This window comes from Myotis nattereri (assembly GCF_964212035.1).
Source record: "Myotis nattereri genome assembly, chromosome: 1".
Lineage (NCBI taxonomy): Eukaryota > Metazoa > Chordata > Mammalia > Chiroptera > Vespertilionidae > Myotis > Myotis nattereri.
Genome location: NC_138075.1, coordinates 216,715,484 through 216,730,810, shown reverse-complemented (window position 1 = coordinate 216,730,810; position 15,327 = coordinate 216,715,484). Strand labels below are relative to the sequence as shown.

Sequence of the window (15,327 nt, the reverse complement as noted above, 5' to 3'; positions counted from 1 at the left end):
GGGAGGTGGCTACGTAAGTAAATATTTGCTTAATCTTGCTCATTATGATTCTGCATCTGCCACTTTAGTGGCTCCCTTAACAGCTCCCAAGTTCTTTGGACGCACTGAGCCTAAATTTCCTCACCTACCAATTGGGGGTGCTTGCACCTTCCTTATAATATTGTTGTCAGTATTCAAAGGGCTTAGACTTACAGCAAGAGGCATTAGGGCTCAGAAGGAAGTTGCCATTATGTTTTGGGAGATATCCCACAGGCTGGACCCTGGATGTTTCCCCCAGGTTCCCTGGTGTGACAGGAAAGTCGTACCTACTGTTCAAAGTGTTATGAAAGGAACATCTCAAAGTATGCGAGACCTTTGAAGGGAGTTTTCGGTTCTGAGCATCAAACTGAGACTCAGATGCAAAGCTGCTCTGCCTCACAGTCACCGGGGACTGAAATAAGATTGACTAAGAAGACTTTGCTACTGAACTGATAGGCTCCCTCCCACCCCACAGGGGCCCTCTGCTCTGATTTCTCCAGGGTTGTCATCCTGGCGTATGTCACCATCTAAATAAGCCATCACTTTTTAAGGGAAGAAAGCAAAGGCTCCCTCCTAGACCCAGAGGAAGCCTCCCGTGGCATAGCTGCACAAAATCACAACCGGAAAAGACAACGCATCTGGTGACTCACTCCAGGAGGAATTTGCGTGGGGAGAGTGGGCTGCCGTGACTGCCCCAAATCCCACTTTCTAAGAAGATTAACCCGAGATCATTTACATTCCCCTTTTGTCTCCTTTGGAGAGGCTGCTTGTTTAGCAAAAGACAAATATTTAGAGGCATCTGAGATCTTTCGGTGATCTCTCGCTGCAGTGCGAAGGGGTGCCCCGCACACAGGTTCTGCCTGGAGTACCAGGAAGAAATTTCCATTTCAGTATTGCACGGGAAGCTATTAGTGCATCGCTGTTGTCACGTCTCCTTCACAGCTTCTTTAACGGATGATTTACCATTGGAAATTGAGTTGTTTTCAAAAGGATTCTAAGTTATAAAAGAAAGCCTTGACAACTATGTTTCTTGCACCACAATCATGAAAGTTCTGGTCTGTCCTCTGAGGAGGAGACAAACAACGCAGGAAAAAAAGGCCCTAGCCAGTTTGGCTCAGAGGATAGAGCATTGGCCTGCAGACTGAAGGGTCCTAGGTTCGATTCTGGTCAAGGGCACATGCCCGGGTTGCAGGTTCGATCCCCAGTAAGGGGGTGCTCGAGGCAGCTGATCAATGATTGTCTCTCATCATTGATATTTCTATCTCTCCCTCTTCCTCCTTCTCTGAAATTAATAAAAGCATATATTTTTTAAATAGCAGGAAAAAAGTATGGCCAGATATTGTTGGTCGCAGAAAAGAACAGTGGGTTAGGCCACAACTCCTAGGTTAATTTCTGGTGCTCCACCACTCTGAAGCAGAGGGCCTCGAATAAAGCTTTTAATCTGTGGACTTTCAGAATGGGTTGAATTAAATATTGATTATGCTTCCTCTCCACTCAAGTATTCTAAGAATCAAATGTAGAACAAAAACACCTGAACTCAAACCCTGAACCACAAGTTAGGAGATCTGGAATCTAGTGCTGCTCTATTAACCGGTTGTGTGACCTTGGACAAGTTACATGAAAAATTAAAAATAGCCAATCAATTTTTTCACTCACCATGGAGCACTCACCAAGTACAAGGAAGTCAGCATTATTATACCAGTCCTTCATAAGAACTTTATGAATATGTCTCATTATTATGTTCATTTTGAAGAAAAGGAAATTGAGTCCCAGAAAGGTTACACAAGATCACCCAGTCAGCAAGTAGTTGGGTTAAATTTGAATCCATGATGCCCATAATGTGCCCTTGAGACTTCATGAAGGACATCCTTGCCAGTGTGACCTCAGAAGATAGGATAGTATATCCGTATATCTATCCATCCATCCATCCATCCATCCACCCATCCATTCATCCATCCATTCATCCAGCCATGCATACATAGTCTCTGAAAAGCACAAACCACTACAAAGCACAAGCCATGTCTACTTATATCTGAGAAGAACCCTCAATACATTTAGAGCAGCAGCTCTTAAATGCAGTGCAAGGAACCCCAAGGATCCATTGACAGGAAGCAGACAGTCAATGAATCTAGGAAATTGAATGCAAATATTTTTGTGGGCATCTATGTGCCGCATTTCTGGAGCAAAGGCCCATGGCTTTCATCATATTCCCAAAGATATCTCTGATTCTCAAGAATGTAAGAACCACTGGTCCAGAGAAATGGAACTGAAAACACTACTTGACATATCTCATTTGTTCCTTTAGCCACACTATGTGGTGGGCACTACTTTCTCCCATTTTATGGATGAGAAAACTGAGACTCACATGCCAAAAGCAACCTTCCCAAATCCACACAATTTGTTGGATGGGTATCACTGCTGGCTGCCTCATAGCGCTTCCATTCCAGATGCTTAATCTAAGGCAGATGATGTACAGTACCCTCCTGGTGAATGTTAATAGACCAGGAATAGGAGCATGTCCAACACTCACCCAACTAGACTTGTATTCTGTGGCTGGGTTTTCTACCCCTTCTGCTTTTGGGGAACCACCCTTAGAAGAAAACTTATGCTAAGAGGAAGCTGGCATTAAAATAGGCACAGTGGTAGAGTGGTCGGATAAAACACTGGATTCCCAGTTCAATTTGAATTTCAGATAAACAATGAATAACGCTTTAGCATAAGTATTCCCTAATAATACATGGGACATAACTTTGTACTGAAAAAGTATTAATTATCTATCAGAATTCAAATTTATCCGGGTGTCCTGTATTTTTATGCGCTAAATGTGGCACAATGGACCTGCCAACTATACAGCATCTGAGGCCTGCACTACCTCTTGACGTTAGGTTATGTAAGGTCATTGATTCCTACATTGCTTAAGCAGTCTAGAATTTCTGTCACGTGTACCCCAATGCATCCTACCTCATGCAGCAAATCAGTGGTTCCAACCCCAGCAGGAAGGGTGCAGAATGCAAGCTCACAGCACCATACTAAATCCCAGAGGGACAAAAACTCCACACCATATTAAAAGCTACAAAGCCCGTACTTGTGTGGCTTTTTTTTTCTATAAGAACGAAGTTTGACAGACTTACTGGAATTCATCAGATTTTCCTCAGTCAATGTAAATTCGGTATTACATAGTCACAGGATGTGAATTCATTTACACTGTAAAACTCTTTCATGTATACTAACAAACTCTAAAGTCATGCCAGAGATGACTGCTCATAGCCACCCCAAATCACAAAAACAAAAGCACCTAGCAATTCCAGATGAAGATCCCAATTTTTGGACATTAATGCTAAATGTTCATGTAATTTTGTTTAGAAAAAAAAATCAACTGGCTCCATAGAAAAGTTTGACTTTAGATAAAATCTGAAACATTGTAAAGTAATCAAATCAAATAGCAAGGAGGTTATGGGTGTGAGTAGAACCGATTGACTGAATAGGTAGCCACAGGACTGAACTGCTATTTAAGGGTAAATGGGCATGCCTGTGCACATGTGCGTGTGTGTGCATGTGTGTGTGTGTGTCTTGACCATACTATTTACGCAGCATCAAAAATTACAAGGTAATGAACCTAAGACATTTATATGCAATACCAGCTATATGGTCAATGAACAAAAACAGGATGTTTAGTTAGCTGTGACAGTTATGAAAAGACCAAACAAACTTGTCCTTATTTGCATCCACAAGTTTCGAAGCCCTGCTCTGGTATAGAGAATTCCTATAACCTGGAACACACAGCATTAACATCACATCATCTGGGCTCCCCTCAAGCCCATAAAAGGTGATAACTCAGGGTATGTCAGCATAGAACAATTGTGAAGTTAAGAAAAGTTCTAACAAATATATCTTTGGAAAAAGTAATATATGTGTGTGTATGTATGTAACTGTATTAAAAGAAATTTGATGTACAATATTCCTGGGTACAATCCTATGAAAATGTTAACTGTCCCCAAATTAATCTATAAATTTACCAAGCCCTGGATCAAAATATCAATAGGTATGGATTTGGGGCGGGGGGAGGGGGGGTGGTCAGAGGTGCACCTGATAAAATGTTTGTTATCTTCCTGGAAAAGAAGAGCAAAGGGAAGGAGATGAGCCCAAATAGATATTAAAGTATTATAAAGTAAAATCAGAATAATGTGGTAGGACCACAGGACTATATAGAAGTTCAAAGGAACAGAACCAAAAGTCCAGACACAGATCCATGTATTTATACAAGGATTTGTTCATTGATGAAAGTGAGCATCTAAAAGCCACAGGAAATAATTGAATTTGTCAGTAAACAATGTTGGCTACCATTTAGGAGAAAAGAACATAAATGGCTTGTGAGTTTTGCTGGTAAGATGGCTTTTAAAAGTCCGAAGTGCTAGGTGTCCACCGATAGTTGAATGGATAAAGAAGATGTGATACATACGTACAATGGAATATCACTCAGGAATATGAAAAAAATTGAAATCTTACCATTTGCAACAACAACATTGATGGACATAGAGGGTATTATGCTAAATGAAATAACTCAGAACAAGAAAGACATACTATATGATTTCACTTATATGTGCAATCTAAAACAAAACAAAATAAAACAAATGAACAAACAAAACAAAAGAAAAACAAACCCATAGAAACAGAACAAACTGATGATTGTCAGAGGGGAGGTGATTGGGGGGATAGGTGAAAAGGTGAAGGGGAATAAGAGGTACAAACTTCTAGTTATAAAGTAAATAAGTCATGGGAAGGTAATATACAGCACAGGGAATGTAGTCAATAATATCACAAGCCCTAGCCAATTTGGCTCAAGGGATAGAGCGCCGGCCCATGGACTGAAGGGTCCTGGGTTCGATTCTGGTCAAGGACACATACCTCGGTTGCAGGCTCAATCCCCAGCCCTGGTTGGGGAAGCAACCAATCGATGTGTCTCCCTCACATCGATGTCTCTCTCTCTCTGTCTCTCTCCCTCCTTTCTACTCTCTCTAAAAATCAATGGAAAAATATCCTTGGGTGAGGATTAACAACAACAATAATATCATAACAATTTTGTATGGTGACAGATGGGACCTAGACTTATTGTGGTGATCTCATTGTAAGGTATACAATGTTGAACCACTATGTTGTACACTTGAAGCTAATATAATATTGTATGCTAACTATACTAAAGTATAAATAAAATAAAATACAAAATTGAAAAAAAAGTCTGAAGTGGCAGAAAATTAACAGTAAAATGTTACCACCCATGGAACAGTAAGTTAATGTGCTATAGCCATGAACCTTCAACTTATGGTTTCCCAACAAGAAAGGGAATGTGGTCAATTCCTTGGAAGAAGGAATGGGGTGCACTCTGCAACCTGTTGGACTTCACTTGGTTCCCTTCACCCATCACCCCACCCCAAACCCTCTCTGCAGTCAGAATGGCCCTACCACCCACTCCCCTCCATAGGACAAAAGGATCCTGGAAACTAAAAGATTTCTCTGCACATTGTGGGATTCCCTGATCTCCATAACTGTTGAAGGCACCAATGCAAACAATTTGAGAGTTATCCAAGATCAGGAGTAAGTCTCACCTGTTTCCTCTTTTCAGGGGGAAGGGATGGATCTCCATCCTACAAAGAAACAAATGCTACATTTCAGTTTTGTTTTTTTTTAATGTGCTTAGATTCAAGAAACTGAACCAAACTATGAACTAGATTCAGACCCTCCCGAGCCCCACCCCCTGCAACCAGTAATGTGCTGAACCAAGTTCAGATATGCTTTCAAAAAATTAACTACAAATTCAACCAGACTTATTTTGGAAAAACCTCTGAGGAATCAGTTCCATTTAAGACCAAACCTGTATATTTTCTAAAACTGTGTGAACCAAAAACAAACAAACAAACCCAAAACTGCATTTCTCAAAATTATTTTTGAGCAAAGGCAATCTTATGTAATATTTCATTTGGTTTGAGCTGAGTTCCTCTTTACATTGTCAGATCCAAAGGAATAGCAATGGATACACATATACACACTTGAGTTTTCTCTATGAACAGAATAATATGGGGAGGGGGTGGAAAAGACATGCTCAAAATCAAAGAAAATTAACTGAGAACTTTCAGTTCTATTGGATTTTTTGTTTTCAAAGAATTCAATTTCTCTCCCTTGTGGGTCATCCGGGACTACACATATCTCAGGTGAATGAGTAAATGCTCAATAATGAGTACATTTTATCTGATGCTGTCCACATATAGGTCAACAGTACTTTAACCCGAGGAATCTTTCTACTCTATTCCTGTGCCAGGACAGTTCAATGAGCCCAGCACAAATGGTTAAATATTAGCAATAGTGTCAACACTTTAAAAAGAGGCTGCATAGATGAGTAAAAAAGCAGCAGGAATGCTCTTGTTATCCTCCATTTCCATATAATTTATACCCTTAAAAATCTTGCTGTAGAAAACCCTAAAGAAAACCTAAATGCTCACGATAAGAGAAAGGTTTAAAAAATGAAAATATTACTATGCAACTATGTTTAAAAATGAACTATATTTGTTTGTATGACCTAGAGAGATGTCCAAAATAAGATGTGAGTGAAAAGAGCAAGTTTTAGAACAACGTTTATACCGTGCTGTCCAACAGAACTCTGCAGAGATGGAAACACCCTACATGGAACTGTCCAGCAGGGTGGCCACCATGGAAATGCCCCACAGCCATGCAATGCAACACAGTCACCACCAGCCACCTATGCCAACTGAGTCCATGAAAGGTGATGAGACTGAAGAACTGAGCTTTCAATTCCATTTAATTCTAATTAATTTAAAATGGAATTTAAATAACCACATGTGGTTTCTGTATTAGGGCAGATTTATAAATACTCCATAGGAACAAATGATTAAGTAAACTGGCACACAAACATAAAAGTATACGTGTATGTGTACGTGTATGCTTCATAGGTGCCTGAGTAAGCCGTCTGGAGGGACTGGGTTGTGGAGGATTTAGGGGTGATGATATTCACCTCCTAATTTTCCCACTTTGGAACTGTTTGAATTCAATCCTTTTTTGAGGAAATGGCATGTTGAAATGCCCCCTTTCTATCTTAACCAGGGCACAGGAATGCCATGGTGACGTCATACGTACGATCAGCTCTCGGTATTTCTTCTTCAGGGACTGGTGGCGTTCTCGGAGCTGGTTGGCCATGAGTTTGTACTGGTCCCTTTCCTGCTGGCATGTGTCCAACTCCTTGGAGAGGATCAGCAGGGCCTCCTTTTTGCTCTCCAGCTTCCTTTTGCACACCAGGTACTGCAAAAGAAGTCCAAGCAACTGGTCAGGACCGCAACAGGACTCCATTTACCATACTCTGCAGGCTTGTTTTATTTGTTTGTTTGTTTGTTTTTTGTTGTTGTTCTGTTGCTTGTTTTGTTTTTAGAGAACATATACCCAGGGGCATTTGTCAGTAACTGACTAGAAACCTAAAGGCTGGGACAGTACCTAACCTATCCCTCAGGACAGAACCCAAGCTTTGGATGCTCATGAACTTTGGCAAACTGGGTCAGATAAAATCATTCCATTACAAATAAGTAAAGCAGTAGAATACTTTAAAAAAAATTACACAGCTAAACAGATAGATAGCTGGACCCCAATAATTTTGTTTAAAAGGATTTCTATATCCAGATAAGATTATGTAAAATTTTGTTAAAATTTTACAAATTGATATACACAGAAAGACACTTAATAAGATATTTGTATACCACTAACAATTGTCCCTTGGTAGCAAAATTATTTGCATGTTTTAAAAATTTTATTCTTTTTAAAAAATATATATTTTTCTTGATTTCAGAGGGGAAGGGAGAGGGAGAGAGAGATAGAAACATCAATGATGAGACAGAATCATTGATCGGCTGCCTCCTGCACACTCCCCACTGAGGACTGAGCCTGCAACCCGCATGTGCCCTGACCGGGATTGAACCATGACTTCCTGGTTCATAGGTGGATGCTCAACCACTGAGCCATGCTGGTCAGGCTAAAATTTTTATTCTTTATGCTTTTCTATGCTTTCTAAATTTTCTAGACTAAACTCACATGGTGTCTATAATTTAAAAAACACAAAAATATTATTTAAAATAATTTAATTGAACCATAAACCATTGCAATAGATTGCACCTGCCCACACAACACAGCAGACATTTTCTCACTTGAGAGTTTTGGTTCACATATTTGACCAAGATATACACAACTTCTGTGATTCCAACGCAGCCCCCTCCTACCAGAAACCAATTTTACGAACTAAGTATTTTAGCCACATTTGGAATTATCCCCAAACAGTCAAGTGTACCTTATGGAAACTCTTTGTCCGTCCATCTCCCCACTCCCCCCACTGTGAACCACCCCCACATGACAACCACCCAGCACATGAGCCAGCATGAGCCCTGACCAGGACTTCTTTACTTTCATTGGCTATAACACACCGTCTGGTGTTATTCACATATGTGAAATGTGGCACTAAATACCTTTTGAGTTAGCCCTGTAAAAGACCAAATTCAGAGCATTCATGAAAACAATTTATAGTTTCATTATACACTCTGACATGAGCACTTTGTCATTGTGGACGCTCACACAAAGAAGAGAGAATCAGCACTCCCGAAACATTTGAGTCAATGCTCTTTTATGGACAAAAAGCATTACTCATATAGAGAGCTTGCTCAGAACTGACTTTGTTAAGTTCAATTTTAAATAAATGAAAGGGGAAAAAGAGAGTTTTGTGCATTAGCACAATTTTTTTCCTTTAAAAAAAAAAGTAATTGCTTGGCTTCCAAAACAAAGGGGAGAGAAAAGCCATTCTGAGACGGATTTGAGTTCTAAGGGAGGACACTTCCACCTTGGATGAATCTTATTCCTGGCAGTAATGAGGTTGGAATCCTGCCTTAAAATGTCCTGGATTTTAAGACTTTGACATCCTCTTCATGGAGGCAAAATGGTTCTGTTGCCACAGTGATTTCTCAAGAGTAAAATCCCCAACGAGTAAATATCAAAGGCAAGTGGCTCAGAAACCTAAGCTGCAATGTCCTAAGGGAGGTATTGAGATTTCACAGGAAAAAAATACCGTTTACACACAATTGAACAGACCTGCCCTTGTGCCTTTGGTTCTTTGCCCGTAATCAGCAGCGGTGGTTGCTAATTACAAATCACTGCTATTAGTATTGGTGGCATCACGACAGCCACCTTTGTCCCTTCAATTTATCAGATCCAAATCTGAGGCCTCAAGGATACCCAGTGTCTTCCGACCTCGGGGAAGAAAATCCCAGTGGCGTGGAGACATGGTAAGGAGCGGTAGGCAAGATGAGTTGTAACAGCCAGTCTATGAAGCAGAACAGGCCCTCGCCACCACTGTTGGCAAAGTGGAAACTCAAGTTCCCTGACCTTGAACTGCAATCGGTTAGGGTCCAAGAGAGAAACTGTTTCTCTTTCATGGCCTGGTTGAAATGGGGCCTCGAAAGCTGTGGTGCCCTCCCTTCCCTTGGGTCGACGGTACCTGGCAGAAAACAGGCAGAGGCCTCTGCTCAGACCCAGTGTCCAGGATCTGAGGAGGAGGACCATTGTAGTTCAGTTCCCCTCGGGCACAGAAAACAGGACAATTAGGACTCTACTGAAGGGTAAAAATGAATGTGTTGGTGGGGTATTGGGGACAGGAATGGGACTTCTCACTCATTCTAAAATGATGATAGCTTAGTCCCTGTAGATGATGAAGTCACACCAATGAAACGGTGGTCTTTACAAAGACAGGGTTGGACTGCTGTTTCCTCTGCTTACTATGGTCTACAGCAGTGAAGTTCAAAAATTGTAGTCCACGTCCATCATTTTTACCAGTAGAAGCTTAGGCTGAAACCTCATTTCTAAAGCAGCTCAGATGGGTGCTGCCCTCGCAAAGGTGGGACGCTTCCCCTGATGAGGCCTCATCAACAAGGAGCCCTGGAAAAGACTGCCCTGCACCATCTCGGGAGGCTCATGAACATGCAGATTCCCAGGCCCAGCCCAGACCCACTGAATTGGAGTCGGGTGACTGGCTCAGGAAGGCCCACTGTTAGCACATGGCACAGGTGATTCTCACTCCCATCTACACTTTGAAAACCCAGGCTCAGGAGGTTCCAGCTTTATGGTGTCTCAAAAGTTAGAACCAACTACAAAGACTATAAAATAAAAAAGTAACAAACGAACTGACAAAACAAACAAAAATAAATCATAGATATTGACAACAGAATGGTGGTTATCAGAGGGACAGGGGTGTGGGGAAGGCAGAAATGGATATGGGGTCAAATATATGATAACAGAAGGAAACTAGACTTTAGGTGGTGAACCCACAAGTGTATGCAGATCTCGAATTATAATGTTGTACACCTGAAATTTATATGATGTTATTAACCAATGTTACCTCAATAAATTTAATTTTTTAAATGCCTAAGTATAAGCACAGACTATATTTCACTGCATCTGGCCAAAGACCCTACGTATGCAGAGTCTCAATGAAATAACAACAGGAGCCTCTGGGAGGAATGTGTTGGTGGGGTATTGGGGACAGGAATGGGACTTCTCACTCATTCTAAAATGATGATAGCTTAGTCCCTATAATGACAGCTGTTAAAATGTCCCATTTCCTATCTCTCTAATTGGACACAACCAACCAAAAAATCTGGAGGGAAAGAAAAAGGCCTTAAAGATCCTCTTGTTGGAGCTCTAACCAATCAGCAAACTCATCGATCTACTCCTCGGCCTTAGACGGGACCAATCATAACACAGAAAGCGAGACCAGCCAGAGCTTGGGATGTTTTGGCTCCTAGAAGAGGATGAATAAGCGTAGATGATGGAGAAGGTGGGTGGAGAGCAGTAACCACCAGGCAGAGCCAAGAGCCTTCCATCCCGATGTGGGTCTAAAGATGAGCTAATCCTGAACCACTGGGACCCCAGGAAAACCACAGAACACAGGCACAAAACCAACACACACGGCCTGGGCCTCAGTTTCCACATCTGGAATATGAAGGGGTGTTCCCAGGGTGACCTCCAATTTGAGAAACCCACAATTTCAACACCACATCCAATATGATTGGGGGTGAACAGTGTCAGGGAAAACACTGGGGCTAAGGGACTCCAGTCCAGGAGGTATGACTCACTCCAAGCACCCAGAGACCACCTGGTCTAGGACAAAGCCCGCTCAGTGAGTTCGAAAGATCATCCACAACAGTGGCAATGCCAGAATCTCAACAGTGCAGGGCCTTCAGCCACCTTGTTGGAAGGGGTGCTAGACCTGTGTTTGCAGGAGCAGTATATGATAGAATGAGAAAAGACTAAACGTGTATGTGGTCAACATCAGTGCCTCTCTCCAATATTTCCAGTTCTCCTCTACTTCCCGACATGTGGAGGACCTGAAGTAAGGCAAAGCCGTGTAATTTGCTTAATCCAAGAAAATGGGGCTGAAAGAAACATGAGAAATTTCTAGGGTGGAAGCACTTAAGAGTCAAGGTAAGAATCCCCAAGCTTTCTCCTCTGCTGTTGCAACAGCTGTGGAAGTCTGTGTTGCTATGGAGGTGCCATAAGAACAAATCAGCCTGGAGCATGGAGCCAACACACGGGCAACTGCCCTGGAGAGTCATTTGGGTCCCCAGAGAAATCCGTGTGATCAGGAAATAAACGTTTGTAGTGTTAAGTGTCAGAGATCGAGGGGGTTTGTTACCAGAGCATAACTTAGCCCATCCTGACTGGTACAGTTCATATCAAATAGTGGGAAGGTGAAAGACTGGTGGAGGTTATATTTGCTCTTGCCCTGTGCTTCTGCTGAGTCACCACAATGGCGCTCAAGATGAACATTTTCACTGTTACTATCATTATTTAAAAAACACACACAAAAAAACACAAAGTTTTGTGACAAATGCTTTTTATGCATGATCAATCACCTTTCGTCCTCACAACATAATGAGATCACTATGTTATTATTATCTTCATTTTATAAATGAGAATGTGGATCTTAAAGAGTTAAGTAATGTGCCCAGGAATTGGCAGACCCAGAATGCAAACCCAGGTCTTTGTAGAACCAAGCCTGTGAAACTCCAATTCTTGACAAACTAAACATTCTATGCCTGCCCCCCAAAGAAACTCAGAATATCCCTGGAGTTGGTTACTACATGGAGTTGGTCGTCCCAGCACAAAGAAGCTAAGGAAGGGCACTTTTGAATGTGGTTATTTTTTAGACCTAGAACAAATGGGTAAAACCATTATAGTTTCACCCAACCCTCTCTCTCTAAAACTAGTGGGACTGCCTCTCCTTTCCTCAGATTCAAGGCCTGAAAGAAGAAGGGGGAAAACCCACAAAAGAACCAGCAAGCATCTGTCCCCTCTGCTCCTTGTGAGGCAGCAAAGCGGAAGCAATGGGTTTCCATCTACATGTAAGAAATGGATAAGACCAGAGGACCTCACAGAGGAACCATAGAGCTTTCCCCAAAAGCTGCTTGGTCGTAATGGGGGCTTTTCTATAAGTGATAGTGGGTCTCCATTATTCATTCAACAAATATTTGATGGGTGTCTTCTATGTGTTAGGCACTGAGCCAAGCATTGGTCTCCTAAAGGGATAAAGGTTCCTGTTGATTTTGAAAAGGAAAAACACGGAACCCAGAGAACATTTACTTCCACAATCCTTTATGGGTGTTTTTTTTTGGGGGGGAACCCCCAAATTTCTAAAAACTGCAACCGTGTTCATACCCTGTTAATGACTTCAGCTGGTGTGAGGGTGTTTATGGTCCTTATGCCACTGAGTATAAATATGCATACATTTGCTGAAGGTGAATCAATGTGTTTGAGTACAGGCCGCTGCCCACACCTCTACTGGGGATGATACAAGATACACAGTACACTATCGCATTTCCTTTCCGCCACCCAAAATTCCTGATCAGAAACATTCGGGGCTCAAGCATTCTGGACAGGGAACCCAACTTTTATTTGAAAGTCACCCTTGCAAATCCTACACAGTTTCAATGACATATGTGTGACTAAAATCAAATCTTTCTCAAACAGTAATTGCCCAAAATCTAAACATGCATTAGATATCTACTTCCTCACATAGTCCAAGAAAAACTAAAGTACATCCCAGTCCTAACCGGTTTGGCTCAGTGGATAGAACGTCGGCCTGCGGACTGAAAGGTCCCAGGTTCGATTCTGATTAAGGGCATGTACCTTGGTTGCGGGCACATCCCCAGTAGGAGGTGTGCAGGAGGCAGCTGATTGATGTTGCTCTCTCGTTGATATTTCTAACTCTCTATCCCTCTCCCTTCCTCTCTGTAAAAAAAAATCAATTAAAATATATATATATTTTAAAAGCAGTGACTTCTAAAAAAAATAAATAAATAAAATAAAAAATAAATAAATAAAAGTACATCCTATGCAGTAAACGTTAGGCTGCTGTAATGCTGAACTGCTATCCCACAGCCTCCTAATTTCTTTGTTCTTTAGCTGAACATGAACGCTGGGGCTGGGAAAACCTCACAGATAACCCAAGTGACTCACAAAGAACAAGGCTCCTGGCTGCCAACAGTCCATGACAGTGTTTTCCAAATTGTGGGTCATGATACATTAGTCTGGGTGATGAAATGAATTCAGTTGCAATCCATTTTCTTCTTTTTTTAACATTAATTTTTTTTTAATTTGAGAAAGAGGAAGGAAGGGAAAGGGAGAGAGAAACATCAGCCCTGGCTGGTTTGGCTAAGTGGGTAAGCATCAGCCCATGGTCTGAAAGGTCCTGGGATTTGATTCCAGTCAAGGGCATATACCTCAGTTGCAGGTTCTGGGCCCTGGTCAGGATGCATGCAGGAGGCAACCAATTGATGTGTCTCTCTCACATCAATGTTTTCCTCTGTCACTCCCTCTCTCTTCCACTCTCTCTAAAAATCAATGGGAAAATTATCCTCGGGTGAGGATTAACAACAACAGCAACAAAACAAAAGAGAGAGCAAGAGGGAGATCAATTTGATGCTCCACTTATTTATGCATTCATTGGTTGATTCTTGTATTTGCCCTGACCAGGGACTGAACCTACAACCTTGGTGTATCAGGACAACACTCTAACCAACTGAGCCAACCCCCAGGGCCAATCTCATTTTCTTAAAAAAATAAAATAAAATAAAGAAGATACACAATAGACCAGAAAATATCAGCATGAATCCCATGCAGTAAAGGTAAGTATGTCTCATGGAACTTTTTTTGAATATGTGTATGAGAATAAACACACCTATATGCCTATTTTCACGCATTTATTTCCGACTGCCATTGAAAAAGTTTGAAAACTACGATTTTTTAATAAGCCACTCTGCACATGTATTCATTGAGCCAACAACTATTTAGTGAAAGGCACCAAGAGAGGCAAAAGTGAGGCTGGGGGGTGGGGGTGGGGCAGGGAGGAAAAGCTACAGGGACGAAAGGATGCTTGGAATGACTTTTGAGTGATGGTAGGTATAAAAGGCACAAAATAAAGGCCACTATGTAATGGAAATAATTAGCTGGTTCTTTGGGATTGAGGCACCACTCTGATTAATTAATACCTGCTCTGCCCATCTCCCTGAAGCGACTGTGAGCTTGAAATGAAAGGTGATATGCTACAATTTGGCTTTGTAAACTTTTCCAAAATTACAAGTACTACTTTTATAGCATTTAAAGCTTATAAAACACTGTCACTGACACTCTCTCACTTGACAGTCAACACTATATGACAAGCGGGACAAAAACATTTTCCCATTTTACAGACAAAATAGTGGAGCTTGTCTTTCTCAGAGGCACATAACTAACAACTGTCAGCTCAAACTAGGGCTCCTAACCACCAACCCCAGGCTCTTCTCACTATTCCATATTGATACCAAATACATTATTAGCAGTTCCACATATTACCTCTCTTGAGTCCAATCATATTTTTAACAAGACACTCTTAGAGATAATTGTGCAGCTACTGAAAGCAATGCATTTCAGTTCATAGCATTTCCAGGCCCTGCTTGGAAAACTGGCAGCCCCTTGGGGCCTTTACAGCCCTATTCCATCGGCAGGGGCTGAGGTGAATCCGCTCATCCATCAGCTACCTCCACATCCCTGAGAGTCTGGCTAGCTGACTGTTGGATGACAGGCTCATCACACTGGGGTCTTTGCCAGCTGATTCCCAGGTTTGAGACACTTTATTTTTCAAAGGGAACTTGCACGCGAAAGTTGTGACGCAGGCCCTAGGTCTCGTCTCTTGGCTCACTCTAATCTTAGCTCCACCTCACTTCCATCAAGGGA

At 41.7% G+C, this 15,327-nt stretch overlaps 1 protein-coding gene across 1 annotated transcript in view; it reads right to left on the bottom strand.

Moving 5' to 3' along the window:
- The window catches only part of CCDC149 (coiled-coil domain containing 149), a 99,997-nt gene that overhangs the window by 56,392 nt on the left and 28,278 nt on the right, over window positions 1–15,327 (bottom strand). Inside the window, exons 2-3 of the mRNA XM_081086612.1 lie at window positions 7,165–7,326; window positions 5,622–5,660 (exon numbers count right to left, since the gene is read on the bottom strand). Coding sequence (XP_080942738.1) covers window positions 5,622–5,660; window positions 7,165–7,326 — 201 coding nt within the window. The remainder of the gene's footprint in view (window positions 1–5,621; window positions 5,661–7,164; window positions 7,327–15,327) is intronic.